The sequence below is a fragment of the Ambystoma mexicanum genome, chromosome 6p (genome assembly GCF_040938575.1).
Source record: "Ambystoma mexicanum isolate Mex_15411 chromosome 6p, UKY_AmexF1_1, whole genome shotgun sequence".
NCBI lineage: Eukaryota > Metazoa > Chordata > Amphibia > Caudata > Ambystomatidae > Ambystoma > Ambystoma mexicanum.
This window is the reverse complement of record NC_090935.1, coordinates 1,000,707,279-1,000,729,923: the sequence shown is the minus strand read 5'-3', so window position 1 is coordinate 1,000,729,923 and position 22,645 is coordinate 1,000,707,279. Positions and strand designations below refer to the sequence as shown.

The following is a 22,645-nucleotide window of genomic DNA, read 5'->3' as shown; positions in this document are numbered from 1 at the left end:
TATGTTCTATACATAATAAATCACTTCCAGAAAATTGTTCTGCATAAATATATATCACAAATTGTATTCAAAATATATAATTCATTCTTAACAAATGTATAAAAATGCATATTAATGCATAATGGCACACAGCCATGTACAGTAACAAATATACTACATGAACCCCAGTCGAGGCCATAGATGATGGTAGAACTTCCCAAGCACAATAAGATAACTCTGGAAATACATGTTCCATCTCGGGTCTTTGGCCCCAGCGAACCTAAGAATTACTGTCTTCTATGTATCCTCCCATCCCCTGCAAGCTCCTAGAGTGGAGTGGAGGGGCGGGGGAAGTGGAGGGTTTGCTTCCAACTCCTTAGTTTAAGTCCTGCAGCCTGGTAGGTGACAGCCAGCCACCAGTCTGTCTTGCCATTGGCACCAAACCCATCTTTGCATCTCCTCTGAATATTGTCTGACCACAGCAGTCTGGTCACCCATTTTCTACTTCCATGGCCTCCAAACGCTCGCCCTGCACGCTCGCCCTGCACACGTTAAGTCTGCTAAAGTCAGAGCCACTGTCCTTTTCTGGGTTTCCCATTCCCTCCTCTCTGGCAGCATTCTGGTCCTTGCCCTACCCTCATGGCTCTGTCCCGCTCCTTCAAACCTCTTCTGTGGCATACTCCAAGCTACTTATCATCTTTTCCTCAATTTGCCTCCTTCCTCTAACATCTCCCATCGTAGCCTACAAATTCACTGTTTATTCTTACATCGTTCTCATGCTTGACAGTGGTGTCCCTTCTAATGCTCTCTGCTCAGCCCTTGGCTTCAACTGACCTGTACAATAAGATTGTGTGGGTGGCCATCCTGGATTAACAGAGAAGTGATCCTCCTCAACCACTGCTATGATAACTGGAATTCCTCCCATTGGCTTCTTCAGCCTCTCCCCGTTCCCTTCGTGTAGGTCAAGGAACCGTTCTTTCTGCTTGGATGAAAAATCTCTCCCTTGCTCAGGAAGTTATTCATGTAGCCCGCACCTGCCTTTTCTCCCTGCACACTTTGAAGGAAGTGCTCCCATGGATTTCTGTCCCCTACAGGCCCCGGTATCCGCACCCTCATTTCATTCAGGTTGAAGTAGGCATTTTACTGGGTCTTCACATTGTGTTGGACAAAATCAACTGGTTAATTTCCTCTTTGCACTTGCTCCCTGTTGCCAAAATGTCTAAGTTTAAAGAACTAAGCATTGTTCACGGGGCACAGGTCTGTAGACCCCACCTTAATCTCCCAGCAATTCAAGCCTTGATCCCTGTGCAGGCCTCTCTGCTTCTCCTGCTCCTCCTCCAATGTTCTCTTTACACACACCCGCACACTGCAATGCTCTATCCAGGGGCCCTGCTTTTTTTTGTCCTTGCTGCTCTCATCTGGAACATGTAGCCAAGTCCACCCTAGTCTTGGAGGAGCACACCTTGCAAAGGCCAGTAAGACAGTGCAGCTCTCCGTATCCATCCCTCGCAACACCACCCCCTCACTTGTTCTTTCCCTCCAGTTAGTTTCCTACTCTTTGGTGTCAAGGGACCACAATTTCAGTAAACGTTTAACTTTAAAATCAATCTAAATAAATGTTAATATTTTTGGTTTTGAGGCTCGACTTTTTGGATCTATGTGATCACTGCACGTTTTTTTACTGCGCATTCCAAAACGCATTTTGTTTTTATATATATATATATCACACCCCCGCAGGCAGCCCCCATTCCACCTTCCCATTTATTATTAACTGTACCCATCCGAATGCGAAATTTTGGCGATGCGCAGTAATGGGCTGATACCGTCTTTTTCAGATTCAGAGCTGCTCGGAAAATCCTGGAAGAGCTTTGTTTGATTTTACTACATGGCAGATTTGCCATGCACGATGAATCTCAATTTGCACCAGAAGGAAAAGCAGTGACTTTCCTTAAATCTGACCCAGCAACCATTTTTCCCCCCTCTGTGGTGTAACAGCGGCACATGGCGGCTTCCACAGTCTTCCTGACAAAGTTCAAAATGGCTGACTACCTTGCCACGTGACGGACACCAAGGGGAGAAGCTGAAAGCCCAAACCCCATTAGTTATCAAACAAAATGCAGGGAAGGTGTGTACCGAGTCACGCTTCGAAGAGACTGTCAGCAAACACTTACAGCCTGATTTACAAAGGTGTTTTTGAATGGGAAATCCCCTTTCAAAAACGCTTTGTAATTATTGGGATGAATTGTGAGTGAGTGGGAGTACCTTTATTGTGAGAGGAATAATGGTAGACTTGAAATTCCTTTTGTCCGTACTTTGACGCTGCTCTGCCACACATGTCAAGTCTGCTGCTACAGTACAGTTGGGGTTTCGGGGGGGGGGGGGGAGTGCACAGGGGTCACTCCTCTTCATAGAACCCGGTAGCCTAGCTCCCAGCTGACCTCCAATTCAAGGTTCTCCAATGCCCTTCTACCACTCAGCACTGCCTCTCCCTCCAAGTAATGCCTGCTAAGCACCTATCTGATATTGAACCCACCCAAGACATGATTATTTTTACAGTGTCCATTTTTTAAAACTTTTGAGTAGAATTCTTTAAATGGGAAGAAAGAGGAAAGCCTGTTTTTTCAGAGGGCCTGCTTGCTTCCCTACCAGTGTAAGGTTGGAATTTATATTGTCGGGAAATGCATACAGTGTTTGTTTGTTTGTTTGTTTATTTGTATGGCGCACCAAACCCGGAGGTATCTGGGCGCAAGCATCAGGAAGTTACAAGGTATGCTTTAGGCATGAGTTACAATGGTTGCTGCATGATATACAGTAAGAATTCAGAATTGCAATAATTATATGTATACAAAAGGTTACAATATAGAAGAACGTGCAGTATTTATGTGCAGTTCTATACATCATGATGGATCCGTGTTGCAGTGCCTTCACCTATTCCACCGTTGAACAGGCACCCTTACGAGGGGACCCATACACAGACTTCTGCCTCAGGGTAATACAGCTGATAAACATGTTAATACACCTTGAACCCTAAACAAATGAGCATGGAAACCACAAGGGGGCTCACACAGGAACTTGTATGCAGTCTGTTTACCCCTCATTAGTCTGTCATTAAATGCATATGTGGGTAAATTGTATAATTGGATAAAATCCATAAGGCCAATGAACGTTTCATTAGATCTTCGGTGATGAACGCTTTGTAGTGAATACACGCCGAAGGTCAACAGCTTCAGACTGGAAGTACTTCCTAGATCAAACAACCAAGGCATGCAGCCAGGCCTACCTTGGAGATCTCAGACTTGTTATATATATATATATATATATTTGGTGCGGGCACAGGACCCATTCAGGGTGTAAGCTGGCTGGTCTTGAGAAAAGATTTTATAGGGAACCAACGCCTTTCTGTCTCTGGTCCCTCCTGGGTTCAAAGGTCCAGGCTTGGGCAGGACTAAACCCTGCCCATCTCTTTGTCTCTTTGGTGACTTTCCCGTCTGTCCAGGCCATGCTAACAGTAGTCAACAGAATTAATGGAGGAGACATCCCTGCTTGATCCAGTGGTTGTGGGGGTGGGCGGGGGATTCTGGGCTTGCCATAATGAAGAGGCCCTCTGTCACAGGGATTGCATTGGCCTGTGCCTTTTCTTTGTATGTGTCTCATTTCCATGCGCACATGATGTCCCCCCCTTGGGTCTCCCTGAGCTCTGGTCCTGATCTCCTCAGATCCCTAGGGTTCGGTCACTGCACCGACTTCCCAGAAAAACCAAGGCCTCTTCCTGTGGAAATGCACATTCTGATTGGACTTGAAACAGAAACCCAGAGAGGACACAGTTAACCGTTCTCTTGCCAGGAACCCTCGATAGCGCACCTCTGGGCTCTGCGCATGGAATGCACGCTCCCTTCAGATGTCTCACACAGCCTTCTACTAACTCTTCAGAGAGCAGGTTACATGAGCATCCTGTCGTTATGGCGTTTTCACGATTTTTCCAATATGCCTTAATGATAATGATTTCTTTGGAATGCATTTTGAATCTGAGAATTCTGTGCAGACCTGCGTCCATGGATTTGCAATAGCGAGTGACTGGTCTCCGAACACTGCTTTGAGAAATAAAACAGCCCTACTGGATTTAGCAAGGTGGATCAATTTGCTTTTTTTCCCCAAAAGCCTAAAGTGTCAAACCCAGCGTAGGGAAATGGGTTGGAACATGGCAGAGAGTAGTTCTGGCTAGGTTTGTCTAGCCGCCGGAGCCCTACAGGAACTCTGTTCCGTCCCAAGGCCCAGGGCTAGGCCAGGAAACCCTGTGGGTTGTTCCAAACCGAGCTCTCACGACGAACAGCTGGTATTTTACTCAGCAGGTACTGAATGCAGAAACTGCCTGGAGGAAGTCTTGCTTCCCTTTTAGAGTCTGCCCAAATGTATTACTCAGTCAAAGGGTTGCCTCATGAATCCCTTCCACAGTCTTATTTAAAATAAAAGTGTGCTTTTTTATTTCCAAAATGTTCTTTGCTTTTGAGCAAATAGCCAGACTCTGGTTCCATCAAGAGATGGCGTGTTTTGTGATGTAAAACCAAGGGGGGGGGGGGGTTCTGTGAGTTTCTCTACTACCAGCCGTGGAACCCTTGCTCACTGTTCTTAGAGAGGCAGAGCTCCACCTCACTGATGAGGCCCAACCAGGCCGAAACACGTGTCTGGAGTTGCTGTTGGTACTCTTGGTCAGAAGAGAATTGCCTGGCATTTCAGTGCTGGACTGCCCTTGGGCAGGACAAAGACTGATATGTAGTGCACATTTCTCTTCTGTGAAAGCATGGTGAGCTAAAGACTCTGGTTGAGACTCTAACCCAGGATATAGGCTGGTAGTAGAGAAACTCCCAGAGCCCCCCTTGGTCTTGCATGTTTTGTGATGTGCCTGTGCCATGCCCATTTAGCCACACCCCCTGGCCCGCCCCAGCCCCTCCTCACAAGGAGGAGGGCGTTTCCAGAGTATGTTCCCCATTTCCAGCACTGATTAAAACCCACAGAGAACCTGCTCCTTATTGCAGTCTTGTTCTAACCAAAGGACAAGGTGAAATGTTCTTTACGTTGCAATGCAAAGCAGTCCAGTATTGTGCGGCTTCCAACCTTTTGGGGCTAGGTCCAGTAAGGGAGAGGGAGCTGAAGTGTTAAGTGGAGAAACAACCCGCTCTGTGTGCGCTGGTATGTTTCTACAAGGCACAAGAGGGGGATAGAGGTGGGCGAGCCTGGCTGGTCTCGGGCCCGCCCAGGCTGAAACGGGGGCTCCAGCCCAACCCTTGTTTACGGTCGGTCCTCCGAACACCACGGGCCTACGATGGGCCCCACCATGGCTGCCCATTGCCCACACTGTGTGATGATCGTGTCGCGTCACATGAAGAACAGATTTTTTTTAAAGCAGACTGCGCTGTGAGCAGGTCCACCCACACACCACCCTCTGAGCCAGGACTTCTTGTCCTGCCCCCAGACAAAACGATTGGCTGGGGGCAGAACAGGGAGTCACCGGAGCAGCCTTAAAGAGACTGATGGGAGAGGCATTTCTCGGCAACCCGCGGCCCATCATGGCGAAGACCCTCTGAAACCAGCCCCACTGTGACAAGTCCACAGAGACCAAGAATACAAACCCACCACTACACACTCAACCCGAGAAGATGGAGTAATGAGGCTCAAGCTTTGCTATCCAAAAATCACAGCTGATGGATAAAATCTATCAGCAAGAAGAAGAAGAAGACAGACAGGCGGGCATATCGGCCCTCTTTAAGGCTTGACGGCACCCCGGCTGGGCAGTGCAGGAGACTGGAGTGCAGCAGCTACGATGGACAGATTAAGGAGGGTTCTCCCACTCCCCGCCCGATGCGTTCCTGCACTCTGGCCTCCGTTTCTTTCGTATTTTGCATTTGGTGGGTGGGGGGGGGTGCCAGTGCTATTGCAGTCCAGGAAGCAGGGACTGAAGCAGTGCGGGCAAAATGGAAGGAAATGCCCAAAAAAGGGGGAAAAAGAAAAAGCTGCCCTGATGGCGGCTCGGGTGCCGAGAGGGTCGCTGGCGAAATGGAAAGAAATGCACAAAATGGAAAAAATAAATGTGTTCCTGGTGACGGCTCAGGTGCCACGTTTTTCATTTTTGGGCATTTCTTTCCATTTTACCCACACAGCACGGGCAAAATGGAAAGAAATGCCCCCAAAGAAAATGCGGCCCCGATAGCGGCTGTTGGCTCGGCCTGTGGTGGGCTCCTAAAGCCAGGCCTGACCCCCAGGGTCGGCCCTGCCTCGGCCCTGCCTCGCGTCTACCCATGAATTCCCTGGCTCCCCCAGCTCTAGTGGGGGAGGAGCGTGTGGGCTTTCACCCAGAAGGAAGGGAACCCAATGAACAATGTGTCAAAATTGATGGAGGGGTAGTCCACCGTCGGGCTGCTCACCCACCCCCAACTCCCATGGGCGGGGCCAGGCATGGACTGGGGAGGGCTAAAGCCCTCCCACTTTGAGGCAGCAGTCATCGCTCTGCTGTGAGGCCCAGCCCTGGATCAGATGGCAAGAAGCCGTCACATTTCTCACCTCTGCTAGCTGTGTATTTACTTACTTTTCAACTTTCTTTTTAAACTTTAAACGTAAATAAATAGACTGCTCTCAAAGGCGGGAAAACGGTCGTTACCGTGACTGTGGCATCAGCAAACTTGCAGAGGACACAAGCCTCCCGAGGGGATGGTATCCCCCATATGGAAGCCAAAGGCTTAAATGCGGGGCTCAACTTTTAGTTGGTCCGTGCATCCCGTGATTAGCGTTGCTTTGTTAAAATGAATAACCTGCGAGATGCAGCTGTGTAGACCGTGTAGGGTCTGAGCGGGCCCGTTGAAAACGGGTAAGAAAAAAAATAGTGGTTTTGTTTGTGTGTATGAGAAGATTGCATGCATTTATAAATGTATGCGTGCATGTATGTGAGGAGGTGTAAGTGTATGTATGTTTGGATGTGCCGGGGTGTCTGTAAGTGCACGCATATGATTGAATGCAGTGTGAATGGTATACATGGGTGTGAGAGCACACAGGGGGTGGGTGGGGCATGTTGCCAGCCCGCAAGGCAATGTTTTCTTACTGTGGCATGACATTTTTTTCTGGTGTTAGGGGGGCAACTACCACATGAGTGTTCTAATATGGGGGGGCACTTGTATATTGATAATGATTTATTTCTATAGCGCTTTCGCCAAAGCACTGTACAGAGAACATGTTTATATAAAATGATCACCCAACTGAATTTGGGACTCATTTATCGACCTCGGAAGACTGAAAGGCGGAGCTCACCTTGCTGGGATTTGAACCTGCGACCTGCAGACCACATTCAGCATGGAGCAGCGAACGCTCAACCCGCTGAGCTATTATTATACCATACCATACGTGTGTTTTCTCACTGTGGCATAGCAACTTTTTTTTTTTTTTTTTTTTTTTTACTACCATTAAGCCAAATCCAACAGGAGCATGTTCTTACCTGGGGATGTGGCCTATATTAGGAGTGCCAGCATGAACATGTTTTGTTATAATATTATTACTGGCATTATGGGCAAAGTAAACAGGAGTATGTGGGAATACTGGCATATATAGGTGCATCAGAATGGACATGTTTGGGCACAGTCAGTATGAAAATGTCTTTTACACTTGCAGAGTACTGGCATACAGTGGGCACAGGCATTATGAAAGGGTGTTTGAAAATGTACATTGTTGATGACTTGGCATCTGATGGACTTTTTCATGTTTTATCCCACACAACCGATTATAAACTGTGTGGCTTTTTACCTAATGTATCACAAAGTGTTCTGTAAAATGCACCATTTTAACCCCTTTAAACATTGAAGCTCCTACAGGATCATGGGGGGCAGAACAAGTCCAGTTCCCTCTTCTGGGGGGCGGGGGGGAGGGTCCCCTTAGGGTGAGCCCTAATACATTAGCTCCAGGCCCCACTTGGTCATGCCTCTGGTGAGTTGGGGGGGGTGGGGGTGGGGAGATGCATGTGATGAGCCTAAGGAAGGCACAATATCTATTCAGCCTCCTGGGCTTGGGATGGGATCAAGAGCACGATAGGTTTAATGGCCCCACACACTACTAGCTTTCAAAACTTGCCATGCAGCTCCACCCCAGCACCTGCCTCCAAATGTTGTGGCTGGCAGCGCCCCTGCCCACTCCCTTACCCAAACTCAGACTGGCCCATAAGGCAATGCTAAACGGCCGACCTGCTAAGCCAGCATGGGCCCGTTTTCTGGACCAATCCAGGCCACTTCAATTACTTTTTCCGCAAGGCCACTGGTAGTTTCAGCCAATACTAGAGACTAAATATGCTTTGAAGTTTACCATTTCCATCATGTGTTGCTAAATAAGGCGCCCCGGGAACTGCTTATACAGTTGGGGGGGGGGGGGGGTGCCGGAGGCTCGTTAGGAGTTTGGTCTGTAGTAAAAGTGCGAAACAATTGGCAGTCTCCGCGTGCGGTAATGAGGCTGTAAGTGGAAAGGTCATCATAGATGCCAACATGACCCATTCCAACCTGTAGGGGCTTATCCAGTCCTGTTTTTTCTTTGTATTCTGGGACCTGTAGTTCCGCTTCTCCCGTTATAAAACTCGGGCTACAATTCCCAAAATGCAAAGAAAAAACAGTGACAACTATGGGGTCTGCATGATTTAGTCATGGAAACCGCGAAAGTGATTCCCTGTGTAAAGTCCCACTGCACTCGATTGAAACCCTGCGGTAATACTGCACGGGTAATGCTGCATTTTGGCAAGGTAATTGCATCCACATAAAAGAAGGCGGCTGCACAGTTTCTGTAACTAAAGCCGCACTACTGCGGCGTGCTAGAGCAGGCCCTATTGCCAATGCTGCCTGTTCCCCCATCGCGATGAGGCCCTTGTGTGAAAAGTCACAATCCACGACTTGGTTCCTCGCGCTTCCTTGGAGTCTTTTCGGTCTCAGGCCGACCCCGACAGGCCCACCCCTTTTTTTCATTATCTCCCCAGAGGTTGGTTGTACTTGCCTGTGACCCCATGTGAATGGGAGATTCGCCTTTTTGAATTTGCATGCTAGAACTTCTGGTACTTAGATTAGTCCGACTGCATGATGGATCTTGTCTGTTGCCTGCTTTATATCGTGCCTTCTAATGGGAGGCGTTGTGTGCGCGCAGATGCCGGTCTGGCGTCTGCATCGATGTAAACATGCCGCCAGCGTGGCGTATACCTGTCATATTTGTTTTCTTTTTTTTTTGTTTTTTTAAATCTCGGACTTGAACTGTGCTCTTTCGCTCCTAGATGGGGATGATGTCCAACCGCGGGAGCCATTAGCAGGGTAATTGCCGTCTGTCGCCATGACAACCAGCCGCTGCAGCCACTTGCCAGAGGTCCTGCCTGACTGCACTGGCCTGAAGAGCGTGGAGGACTGTGGCAGCCTGGCCAATGGGCAGCCTCAGTATGTCATGCAAGTGTCGGCCAAGGACGGGCAGCTGCTGTCCTCCGTGGTGCGCTCCCTCGCCAACCAGAGGTATGTTTGCGCGCGGCTGCGGGGGGTGGGCAGCAGGTAACGTGATCAATTCTGTTGTTGGTTTTATATAGCGCTTACATTGACCAGAAAACGCTTCAGACATGATATGTTGGCTACCAGGTTATTCCAATAACTCTTCCACTGAGGCCGTTTGAAACCACGGTGTGGAGAAAGCGAGGAAGAATCGGCTGAGGAGATTGCATATGTCCGCTGTCTGTATAGCGCCTACACTGCTCCGAGATGGGTTCGAAGCGCTAGGGGAAGGGAAGGCGACTGCCTGCTGCTGCATGTGGGTTGGGTCCACGCGCACTGCCGTCTCCGTCGCGGGGTGGAGAGGATGCGGCGCTGACAATGGCAGCGTCTCGATTTCAGCCAGAGCTGACGCTGCAGTGGCTGCTAACCAAAGCCCCCCCCCGTGCTCTTGGCAGAGAGCGGTCACAGTACTTCACGCCCAGCACCTGCTACTCTGCAGGCCTAGGGCCGCTGAAGTATCGGAGCACAGTAGTGAGCAGGTGGTATAGCTCAGTGGGTTCATTAATGCGCGTGCTGGTCAAGGTGACCGAGCGGGATAGTGTGTCCCGGACATTCACCCCGAGCACCTGCTTCCCCAGGAGCCGCCGGGCAGAGCTTCCATTGGCGAGTCGCTTGGTGCAGGCGCGGCTCTTGTGGTCCGGGGCGCATGCTGCTGCTTCCGGCGCTGCCTCGAGGTTGGATTTCCCAGTTTGATCTCCCACCCTCCACTCCATTCAGCTGCCCGTCACACATGAATAATCTATTATAACTGCTGCCTTGGGTCTCAGAAGGTGGACGTATAATGGCGATACATTATACATGTATCAACAATAACTGTTTTGTATCTGAATAAACACTGCCAAAGAACTAACAGATATTAACACAGTGGTTCTGCTTGTATAGACCTTGGAGGGTTGAAAGAATAAATTGCACCATGCTGGGACCTGGAGACAATGGGTTCCACGCGCGCTTTTACAGCACGCGCCTCAACACGGGCCAGTTGAGCAACGCCATTGAGCTGACTGGGCTTAAGGCCTCACCCCTCCCCCTCAAATGTTGGTTTATGTGGGCCCCACCTGGCTGACCTACAGAGTCGCGGCCGGACAGAACAGGACACAGATGTTAGTAATTGCAAGGCCTTTGTTAAATAATTGCATTTTGAAGAAACCAAGGTGGGCTTCTTCTCTCATGCATGTTGCAGCACATCAGGTAAGTTATTGGTAAGGGACCGCTAGAGAGAGCGCGAGTGAGCTGGGCTGGAGTGAAACACTGGCCCATGCACTCCAGCTCAGCTCAAGGTTCTGCAGGAACCAGCACATTACTGCACATTTCACTGTTAGCACCTGTGTACAGTGCCTTAAGTGGCACTACAAATCGAGCCAGGGCCCATCGAGGGGGCGTGGCCTAACAACGGGGTCTTGATGGGCCGTTAGGCCACGGCCCCTTGACGAGCCCCGGCTCAATGGGCTACTGGCACCCCTGCCAGGCAGCCTTTTGTAGAGATTAGCACCCTCTCCCCTATGGGGGAGAGGGTGCTGATCTCTGCATTTATTTTGTATAGGCTTGCCTGGCAGGGGACAGTGCCTCGCCTATTCAGCCTTAATGGTGGTGCTGCCCCTCGCCAGCTGGGGAGGGGCAGCGTCACCATTAAGGCTGAAAGGGTGAGGCCACTGGAAGCAGAGGCCTTTTTGCTAAAGACTGAAACTCCCGCGAATCCGCGGGAGCTTCAGTATTTAGAAAGCAAGGCCTCTGCTTCCAGCGGCCTCACGTTTCTCCATAATGGTGGCGCCGGCCCACGTGCATCCCTTGATTAAAGGGATGCCTCGCAGGTGCGGCGCCACCATTATAGCTGAAAGGCATTTTTTTCTGAAGCCTGAAGCTCTCGCACACGAGCGAGAGCTTCAGGCTGTAGAAAGAAATGCCTTTTCGTGTAGTGGCCGGGGCTGCCCGGGGAGATTAGAGGGCCCCGCCTCAAAACGAAATTTCGGAGCCTGCCGGGGCCCAGCCCCGGCAGGCCCCGGCCCACTTAAAGCCCTGCCTGTGTGTGTGTATATATATATATATATATGTGTGTGTGTGTATATATATATATATATATATATATATTATATATATATGCATAGGTATTTAGGCACTTGAAATCGTGATGTGGGTTTAGTACTTGGATGCCAGGGGAGAGATTGGAAGGGTAGAGAGGCACAGGAGGTCACTCATTCTCACAGCACTCCTTAAGTGGGTGCTTTCAGACATTAATGAGAGTGTTAACTGCTTGTCACATTGAAGCTGCACTAGAATAGTCTCATTAGAATGTGTGAAGAAGTTAGATTCCCCACACAAATAAGTTTGCCCCTCCCCCAATGTATCTGAAGTTAGCACCTCTCCCAACATTGGAAGGGTTAGCCCCCCTCCCACAGGAACACTGGAATGAAGGTTTTGTTGCACCCCTGACATACGAGCTTTATGGTTCTAGTCCTGTGAGGAAAGTGGCCAAAGGTCTTACATAGCAAACATCGCCACGCACAGTATTGTTACAATGTTTTAGATGTGACATCATCACAAATAGCCAATTAAATTATTCCTCCAATTTTTAACATTACGACTGGATGCTTATCAGTCCGCGAGTTGCAGTGTCAGTGAAAACATGCTGGCATTATGAAGATTCACCTCCTTGGTAATGATACCTGCTCCATGCGAAGGAAAGGTGCCCGCATGGCCTGAAACCCACTAGTGTTGCACTTTCCCCAAGACTAAAGGATGCCTTTTGTTGACATTGTTGAAGATTTCAAAATTAATAGCAATGATCCTTTTGATATTTTGTGTAGTCGTGTACCACACATCTATCTTCTAGGTATACTCCTATCTTTAGTTTGGAGATTGTGTAAAATACACAGCCGGTGTCCCCCCCCCACCCGTTCTGTGCTTCATCTAGTGACTGTTACCCCTAGGCAACATGTGAACAAGTAATCACGTGGTTAATGTCTTCTCCAGGTACTAATTGCAACACATGGTGACTACATTGCTCGCTTTCAGTAGAAGAAAATCCCTTGACACTATGGGGTCCATTGTATGATTTATATGTGCCAACGTTTTTTGAAAATAATATGCGTATCTTTTGTTCTAGTTTACCTTTATCCCTCTCCTTCTTTCCGTTATTTTTCTCCTGATTGTTTATAACAGTTTTTGCTATACAGAGCTTTTGCACAGACCTACAAATGCACAAAATAAAACCGAGTCAGACGTTGGAAGAAAGGAATGCCAAAAAAGGGACAGGAGAGAAATGCAATGGACTTTAAAAGGGGTAACTTCCATAAAAGTCCAATAGCAGAAGACTGAGATTAAAGAAACGAAATGCCAAAAAAATAACATGCATAAGAAAATTGAACAATTAAATGAAAAAACAAGGCAAACAAGCTATAAGGAGATAAGGCAATCTGACACAGGGCATAACGTGAGAGAAAAAGAGGTAAAAAGCGGAGAAAATGAATGAATGGTGTAACAGTTTATTGAGAGGCCACCCTCAACACAGGGAGTTCCTTCCCTACCCAAGCTAAGAGTCACACAAACAGTTAATATCGGTTATTTTTATTCAGCCCTATTTCCAGTTCATCTAATACCCCTTGGATCTCCCTCTGAGCTACCATTGAGCCAAGAACCAGGCCAGTGCACAGGAAATATATTTGTATTTATTGAATTAGAAGTAATGGAAACCACAATAAACTACACACACCACCTTCTTTGTTGCTCACAATTAACTTCTTATTACACAAATAAATCCCATAAATTACAATACTTTTCTTTTTTGCAGATTACATTGCAAGAAATAATCAAACTAGTCAATGAACAAAAATCATTTACATATGTACTGCTGTGCAATTTCGATTTTCCTGCACACTTAAAAGGCGAGCAGTTTGGTTTATAGATTGGTACAAATCCATATGGCAATTATGATTTCACCCACGCATTTGGTTTAAAATAAACACAGGGTGATTTAGCGGGTTTGTCTTCAGATCTCCCCAACCTTACTGAAAGGTCTGTGTCGGGGAAGTTGGACAGTAAAATTGGGACAATTTAAGAATTTGGGATTTCATACCTCCCTCCACTTAAAGGCCTGTGTTGGGGAAGTTGGACAGAAAGATTACCCAATTAAATCACAGTCTACAGTTTTCGGTGCACACTGCAAATGAGTTTTTAACAAATTTCACCCTCTAGTGTACTGCCAAGGGGAATTAATATTTTTAGTTAAACAAGCTAAGGATCTATACCGTTTTGCCCCCTCCCACCCACTATAAAGGGAAAGGATTTAAGGCATGCAGATTCCCCCACCATTTGGTCTCCCAGGATTCAATTCTACTTACATAGAAAATCTGTTTTTAAGTCAGAAAAGCCAGCTGCAGGACTCTCTGGAAGGACAGGGCAGGGGGGGCTGGTCCCTCCACTCTCAAGGATAGCCTCAAACTCTCCACCATAGGACCCAGTTAGCTTTTAGGCTTTCCCAGAAATAGACAGCTCCACCCAGAGGCAATCTCTGCAAAGTCTCCTTTTGGTATTTTCTGGCAGCTGTCAGATGGTAAGTTTCAGCGCAGCTCTGTCCCTTCCTCATAGTGCATCAACTTAATATATCAGCAATGCCACCATCAAGTTTATAATCTTGTGGAGTACCCTGCAAGAGTTCTCGCAAATGGGATTGGTCACTTACCCTTTTCTCTCCTCCCAAATCCAGCCCATCTCTAAGGATTGGTTTGGGAGTCTGGAGTAGACCTATGGCAATTCCCATTTGCAATCCGCTTTGTTCTCATGTCAAATTTTTGGCAAAAACGAGTTATGTGGCAAAAATTAATAATTTTACTAGCAACTGCCATAATATATATATATATATATATATATATATATATATATATATATATATATATATATATATATATATATATATATATATATATATATATATATATATATATATATATATATATATATTCAGATTCATCTAATCTGGGTGAATTTAATAAGACAACAGCTGGGCCTGTACCATGTTGCACAGCCCTTTAGCCATTTTTACAAAAAGCATAATCGTTGGGAACATGCAATTTAGTATCAATCTTCCTAATTTTATCCTCCACCAGTTCGGTAACTCTCCAATTTGGAACATTTTCAGATCAGCGAGAAACCCATTTTAGATGGGTCCCCCGTGATATTCTTGTTGCACCCCCATCCCCTGTGATGTCCCTTCAGCCCCCTGTCCCCTGTGATGTTCTTGTTGTACCCCTGTCCCCCGTGATGTCCCTTCAGTCCCCCGTCCCTCGTGACGTTGAAACCCCCATCCCCGTGATATTCTTGTTTCACCCCATCCCCGTGATGTTCTTGTTGTCCCCCGTGATGTCCATTCAGCCCCCTGTCCCTGTGATGTTCTTGTTGCACCCCCATCCCCTGTGATGTCCCTTCAGCCCCCCTGCACCTCCTGATGTTCTTGTTGCAACCCGTCCCCCGTGATGTCCCTCCAGCCTCCCTGTCCCCATGATGATCTTGTTGCACCCCATCCCCCGTGATGCTCTTGTTGCACCCCATCCCCTGTGATGTCCCTTCAGCCCCCCTATACCTTCTGATGTTCTTGTTGCTCCCTCTGTCCCCCCAGCCTCCCCGTCCCCATGATGTGCACCCCTGTCCCCGTGATGTCCCTCCAGCCTCCCTGTCCCCATGATGTGCACCCCATCCCTGTGATGTTCCTACAGCCCCCTGTCACCTGTGATGTTCTTGTTGCACTCCCATCAATCTGTGATTTTCTTGTTGCACCTCCCATCCACCGTGATGTTCTTGTTGCACGCCCAGTCCCCCGTGATGTCCCTTCAGCTCCCCTGTCCCTGTGATGTTCATATTGCACCCCCATCCCCATGATGTTCATGTTGCACCCCCATCCCCATGATGGTCATGTTGCACCCCCATCCCGTGATGTTCTTGTTGCAACCCCCTCCCCCATGATGTCCCTTCAGCCCCCCTATCCCCGTGATGTCCCTTGAGCCACCTGTCCCCCGTGATGTTCTTTTTGCACCCCACTTCCCCCGTGATGTCCCTTCAGCCCCCCGTCTCCTGTGATGTTCTTGTTGCGTCCCCCATGATGTTCTTGTTGCACCCCCTGTCCCCTGTGATGTTCTTGTTGCACCCCCTGCCCCTGTGATGTTCTTGTTGCACCCCATCCCCTGTGATGTCGCTTCAACCCCCCTGTCCCCTGTGATGGTCTTATTGCACCCTCCGACCCCGAGATGTTCTTGTTGCATCCCCTTCCCCCGTGATGTCCCTTCAGCCCCCCTGTCCCCATCATGTTCTTGTTGCACCCCTCGTCCCATGTGATGTTCTTGTTGCACACCCTGTGATGTTCTTGTTGCACCCTCCGTCGCCCGTGATGTCCCTTCAGCCCCCCTGTCCCTCTTGATATTCTTGTTGCACCCGCATCCCCCAGCTCCTCCTATCCCCTCAGCCCGGACACCTCATGATGTCCGCCCCCCCCCCTTTTCTCCCTGCTTCCTGCTCTCTTCCATCACCCCACTATACACCTTTCACTGTAGGTGCTGTCTGGATTTGCCATTGGTTTCACTTTAACCAACCTGTTGCAAACGCCTGGATTGATTCATGGACACTTTGATTCTTGTGCCTCACCTTCTCAACTCGTACGCACGAGACCTTGTTTCACCTGACCTCTGGAAACTTAACTCTTGTGCCTCACCATCTCTACTTTTACGCGTGGTGGCCCAGGTTTCTTTTTTGTGCCCATCGCCTTCTTGAATCCCTGTTACAATTCTTCTCTGCAATATTGTATTTTACGAACCCCTGCTACTGTTTCTCTCTCCCCTCTGCTCTCCCCCTTCACTGCATTATTCTATGCTCCCACCTCTCACCTTCTATGCACTTACTCTATCAGAATTGTCCCTGGACCTAGTATGATAGCAACACTTGTCTGTCTCCTCCCCCTCCCCTTACCTGTTTCCACACCACCCACTGGCACTATCTGAAATTTCATCAGGGCTAGTATGATAGTTGCTTGTTTTGTCCCTTGCCCCCTTTCTCTCCCCCTCCCCTCTTGTTATCTCCGGTTCTACCAGAAATGTCGTCAGGCCTAGTATGGTAGTCGCCTGTCTGTTTCCCTTTCCCGTCCCACCCCCTTCCTTCCTTATCTGTGTTTAGCACTTGCACTATCTGAAATGTCGCCAGGCCAAGTATGTTGGTTAATTTCACATTCTTGTTGTTCATGGCCATATTAAAATGTCCTGTATTTTTCCCTTGTTCCCTCCCTTGCAGGGAAGCGCTTTGAAACACATTGTGTATAGGCGCTATATAAATAAACTATCACATCATATTACAGTTCCTTAAGTCGCAGGTGGATGAATTTTATGTCACCAAAATCACCCGAGAATTACCTGAAGAATGACATGTCAATCAAGAAAGTATGACTTATGGTTGCTGAGAAAAAGGCCTAAATGATAATATTCCTTTTACATTAATAGCACATCTTTCGGATATGCAAGTTGGAGTTCCCCGCAACCGCCTGTCCTCAGTGGCATTTGCCTCTCTGGGCCGGCCTGTGAACAGAGGTTTTTATTAGTCTCTTTGAAGTCGGTTGTTTGAATTCAGAGTTCAGTTTTGATTGCAGCCCCTATTTTCACACCTCCCTCCTTACGTTCCGGTCATGACCTAGCCAAGGGAAATGGTCCTGCAGAGACAGCAAGTCGAAAGAAAGTTTGTTTTCCAACAGCCCTGAAGCAGGACCCATTTTATTGCAGTTGTGAACAGTTGGGATGCACAGACCAGGCTGGCCGTGGGGGAGTTCTTTGTAAAATTTGCCCAGAACCCCACCATTTGTCCTGGCCTGAAATGGACTCACACATTGCATTTTCTAACATCAGCCTTGATTCCTTGACATATGGTGTGTTTTCAGGGTCCACTTTTCTTTTCTGCTGAAAGTACAGGCCTGTTTCTTTAAATCATTAATACAATACACTTTTCATGATCTGCTATTCGTTTTCCTGCTGAAAAGTGAGTTGCTGAATAGTGAGTCTGAATCGTCACAGTGCACCACCTTTTGATGGGTGGCAGTTTCACTGAAAATGCAGCATTCTATTTCTCAGTCAGTAATGTGATATGCTTTTCCAATCTGCACTTGGTTTACATTTTTGTTTTAGCCTTCTCTGGATTTCCCTTGCGGAAAGACACACACACAGTCTGCCTAAATGGGTCTACGGGAACTGTTCATGGAAAACGAGCAGGCTTTTCTTTTCAAATGTTTTGCCGGTATTTTGCATGTGAAGCATAATCTACCTTATTTTTTCTCAACACACACATACACCATGTCTTTTCCCTGACATCTTTATGTTGGCAGTGGGACATTTTTCTCATGTCTTACTTTAACTTGCAAACACACATTCAAAGCAGTTTTTGCGTCAGTGTTTAAAAATCCTGTTTTTCGTGTGAAAGGGACCTTTGAATTTCTTCTTCCTTTGTTAATTAAAATGCTGCTTTTCCTTTGCTAGTGACAGGTAGGCTTTCAGCTCTGTTGTTTTGGGGCCCTTGATTACACCCCACAATGGACCATGAAAATGTGGAAAATGGATAGAGCGGCGTTGGGAAAGTTTCCCATTTATGTGTAATTTTCACTCCAGTTGTGTACCCCCAACCTTTTGCTGCTGTTTAAACATCATAGTCTGATTTTGCCAGTGAAGCACAACCTTCAGCTGCACTCCACTGGGATTTTGTTTCCCTTAGTCCTTGCCAATGTCGCAGCTTTTCTGCAACATTTTACAAGTGCACAATGTACCTTATAGTACAGTGCGTGTGGGTCTTCCTTTCATTTGCAAAGGCGACTCTCTCGAAGGATTTTTTAGGAGAAGTGCAGATGTGCCTTGGACAGGGCTGGTGGCAGCTTATCTTTTCGCTTATTTTTAACCCTTTCTTGCCATGCAAACCACATTTACCGTGGTTGGCACAGGAAGATGTCCTGGTTCCAAAATGGCCATGCCACAAGGTTCTTTGTCCTGTCCTTTGACCATCTTGCCCCTTCCCCAGGTCGAGCCGACTTGGGTCAGTCCTTATTTGGGCCTGCATTCTCTCGCAAAACGCCAAGCTTTCGCGGGCTTCTGCATGCCTTGTGTGTGTGCCTCCAGGATGTGGGCTGATACACATCATGGGTGCCAGAGAGTCTGGTGTGCTTGGAATGACTGGGACCAATGTGGTCCGTGATTGGTCCACATCTGTATGCTTGTATGTGGGCAGATCTCCCATTGGGACCTCTTCATTTTGGCGTGAAGGAGATTCTGGATAAGAGAAGGCTCCAAGCACCCAGGCCAGGTTGATCTCCTGAGTTTTCACTGAACCTAGGATGGGATCCAAGTATCCTGAAACTAAGAAGCCGAGTCGAGGAACCACTGGAGACCCGCTGGAAGGTTTGACACCCTGAACCCGCCATTGTCCCACTGGACCCCTCTGCATTTGATCGAACAAGAAGGTCTGCAAATGCGCTTCGACCCATTTGAATAGTGGGACCAACTATTTTCGGCACCTTCATCAAACACTGCAAGTAAGCCTTCTTGAAAATGTCCCTGTTAAACCAGTGGGCTGACCAGCTTGCGCAGGCCCTTTGCTCTGCAACCGCTGCCGTTTCGAGGAGACCCTTGAAACTTGGTACATTGCAAGCTCTGTGTTCATGGCACTCACACGGAATTTCGTACATTTGGCATTCCCAGGTCTGAAGTAAAGAGAAAGCGCCTGAACCGGAGTACACGCGGTTACCGTGTCGGCCAGCCATGGTGATGAACTTCACAGGTGCCTTGCTGCTGTGCCCCTCTGTCCTGAAGCCTGCTACAGTGAACTGGCCTGATCCATTCACGAGGAACAGAGAAATCGCCACTGTCCCGCAATGGAATCATTGCTGTATCATTGCCGCTGAAAGCCACAGAGCTGCACAATTGCTGCATTTGAACCTGCAACCAAAGTGGACTCGACTGCTGAAGTTTGATCTGGTGTGTGCCGGGGGTCGGTGAGTACTTACAACCCTTACCAGTGGCCCCTAGTGCATCCATCCATTTTTACGCACAAGTGTCCCCTGAAAGCCACTTGCCTTTCCACAGGTAGCCTTTGCTACTTTGCTACCGTCCCATTCCCAACTCCTGGAACCTGTTCTGACATCTTGGGGAGACCCTTCACAAATAGTGGGAACTTATTCTGCATCACCTCACCCACTTTCCTGTGCTGCTACAGACCCTACAAGAGACCCTGTTTTCGCCCTTCTGCACTATCGCGTGCATCAGCATTTGAAAGTACATTTGAGCGACAGGCTCCACTCTTCGTAGGGACTGGACTGCCTCTCAGTTAGGAATTGATGCAGAACTGCTAAAGGCTATTTGCACTGCTTGCTCCCTTTCCTTTTAGGTTGTGGACCCATTCTGTTCTTTAACCCTTTAGGCCACTTGGTATTGTATATATGTGTTATAGTAGTGTTGTGTGGTTTAAAGGTATTACTGTTGATGATTGCTTTGTGTTGTACATTTATTCAAGGCCTTTGAAGTTCATGTATTTTTAATATATATACACCTGACTGGGAGTGATTTGTTGTGTCCTTTACTCTGTGTGCTCATTGAGGTCTTTCAGTCACCCTCACCCCCTCCTGAGATCTATTCTCGACCGCCTCCAATGCCACCTTGATTGCTCTGGCTTGTCCAGAAGGTTACCCTGTTCCAAGAAACTAGGCCGGCCTTCTGAACCTCTGCCCACCAGGACAGAGTTCTAACAAGTGGGGAAAGGAAAATACTAGGAGCAGGGATTTGTGAGCAATTGCGTCGGTTGGCATGCTTATATTGTAGGGGAATCCCAATATTGCCAACTATATATTGCAAGTTACATTGCCACTGAGTTCTGTGATCTGAAAAGGGTGATTTGGGCTTTTGCAGTGTAAGGTAACTCCTCAGTGACTTGTAAAAAGCCTTCTAACATCCAGCCAAGTGTATTTTAGCCCATGTATAGTGTCCCGTTCATTCGATATCTTTATATTTTATGCAAACCTAAAATGGGAAACAGCGAAATTGCCATAGAAAACTGAACACTATTATATTTTACTTTTTCATAGATGTTAATTTGAATGCAACAAGTGAAGATTATTTTAACACATTCTTTTGTTAATTTTAAAATCAGGTTCATACAGATGAATTTGTTAGCGCAGCCTGCAAAGCATTGCCCAGAGTAGACATTTTTTTAGGCATTTCTTAGTTTTGCCCTTTAATGTATGAAACATCACTAAACGAAATCGTGAATGCCTTTTAAGTATTTCGGGTGTCATGGCAACCAGCTTACGATGGCAGCGCCGTTTCGAAGGTGCGCAGCTCTGGCGTCAAGGTTGTGCCATATGCATATCAATGCTTCTTGGTCTGAAGAAGAGCCATTATTTGAAGTCATGTTTGCACTCGTCTCTGAGGTGGTGGCTTCTGGGGATTTAATCATCTCACCTGCTTGTCTTGCAGCCCTTTCAACGATAGACCGATTTGCAGGATCTGTCACGAAGGCAGCACGCAGGAAGACCTGCTCTCGCCCTGCGAATGCACGGGGACGCTGGGGACGATTCACCGCAGCTGCCTGGAGCACTGGCTTTCGTCCTCGAACACCAGTTACTGTGAGCTGTGCCACTTCCGGTTTGCAGTGGAGCGCAAACCACGTCCATTGACCGAGGTCAGTGAAAGATGCTCGTGTCCAAGGCAGTACAAACACACGTTCTGGGTTTGTCGTGTTTCTGGAACATCTGTATTTGATACACAGCAATTCAAGTGACGTATATAGTGAAAGAGTGGCAGTTCATATTCTACAAACAAGGAGTGGCTAAGCATAATGGATTTAAACGGGGCTTTCAGTGGGGTAAGAAATCGAGGGGGGCGCTCATTTGGGCGCATAGCTTGTGGGATGGGCGTGGCCTAAAAAAGTACGCAAACCGTAAGGTATGTAAACAAATATATATAAATGTTATATATTTATGTGTATACCTTGCTATGGTTTGTGTACTATGCAAGCCATCTTTTATAAACATAGAAATATGTAACATATTTCTATGTTTATAAAAGATGACCTGCATAGTACACAAACCATAGTAAGGTACGCACGCAAGTATATAACATTTATTAATATTTCTGTGCATATCTTACCGTTTGCATACTTTTCAAGCCATCTTTTTAATACAGATCTATGTTTATAAAAGACGGCGTGAAAAATACACAATTCAATCCAATCTTTGGCGATGGACAAAGCCTGAGGCGTCTTTGTACGTCGGCAAAGCTTTATAAAAGATGGCTTCAATTGTGCACATAAAGCACTGGATTTAGAGCCCTGAAAACCCGGCCTAGCTGTAAGAAAAACCCTACGTTGTAGAATCCACACAAATCTTGTGTCCACTGGGATTAGGTGTTAGGATACAGTGCTGAGAAGGGAACCCAATTACCCTAGGCGGGGTGGTGGGTGATCTTGGGGGGCGGGGTGGAATCATGACAGGTATGTGGTGGCTTGTAAAACAATATGTAAAAACTGGGCTAAAGTAAAATAGCACTAGGTTTTGTAGAGATTAATTAAAATGTACAGAAATTCCACAATAAACCAACCTCCTGCTTACATTGGTACAGCGACGTTGAGCAAAGAGTTGATTATAGATTTTTTTGGTATCCTGAATGAAAGTCTACACTTACCAGCATGCAAAGTAATGCAAGCCTAAAAAAAAACAGTTTATCTGCTTGTCCTAGTTCTGATATCATATAGCATATGTACCCCTCGCACTTTATAGTCACCCACCACCTGCTCTGCTTAACAGTCAGCAGCCTCTCCCAGTCACCCACTCGCTGCTGTATCTTCCGCCATTTAACCGACTTGCAATCTGAGCAAATCCAGTCCAGTACCTGCAGTGGTAGGATGAAGGGGTAACCAGGGACCTTGTCCAGTTAACTGGTGAGTGTCCATCTCTACCAGTGCACTCATTGCTGGGGCCCAAATCTTTTACAAAAATCACAGTGCAAAAAGAGGAAGCTCATGTGAGGGTGCCTACTGCCACCACTGGAGGAGAGTGGAAGTGAAGGATCAAGACTTACATAATAGCCTGGCAGTTAAGGGGTTAAACCTACCAGTGGCAATGC

At 47.4% G+C, this 22,645-nt stretch overlaps 1 protein-coding gene across 5 annotated transcripts in view; it reads left to right on the top strand.

Annotated features, from left to right (window-relative positions):
* Positions 1–22,645, top strand: part of MARCHF3 (membrane associated ring-CH-type finger 3) — a 574,560-nt gene that overhangs the window by 439,374 nt on the left and 112,541 nt on the right. For all 5 annotated transcript variants that reach the window (XM_069625604.1, XM_069625608.1, XM_069625603.1 and 2 more), the window contains 2 exons: positions 9,263–9,491; positions 20,999–21,203. In XM_069625604.1, coding sequence (XP_069481705.1) covers positions 9,319–9,491; positions 20,999–21,203 — 378 coding nt within the window. In that variant the 5' untranslated portion in view covers positions 9,263–9,318. The remainder of the gene's footprint in view (positions 1–9,262; positions 9,492–20,998; positions 21,204–22,645) is intronic.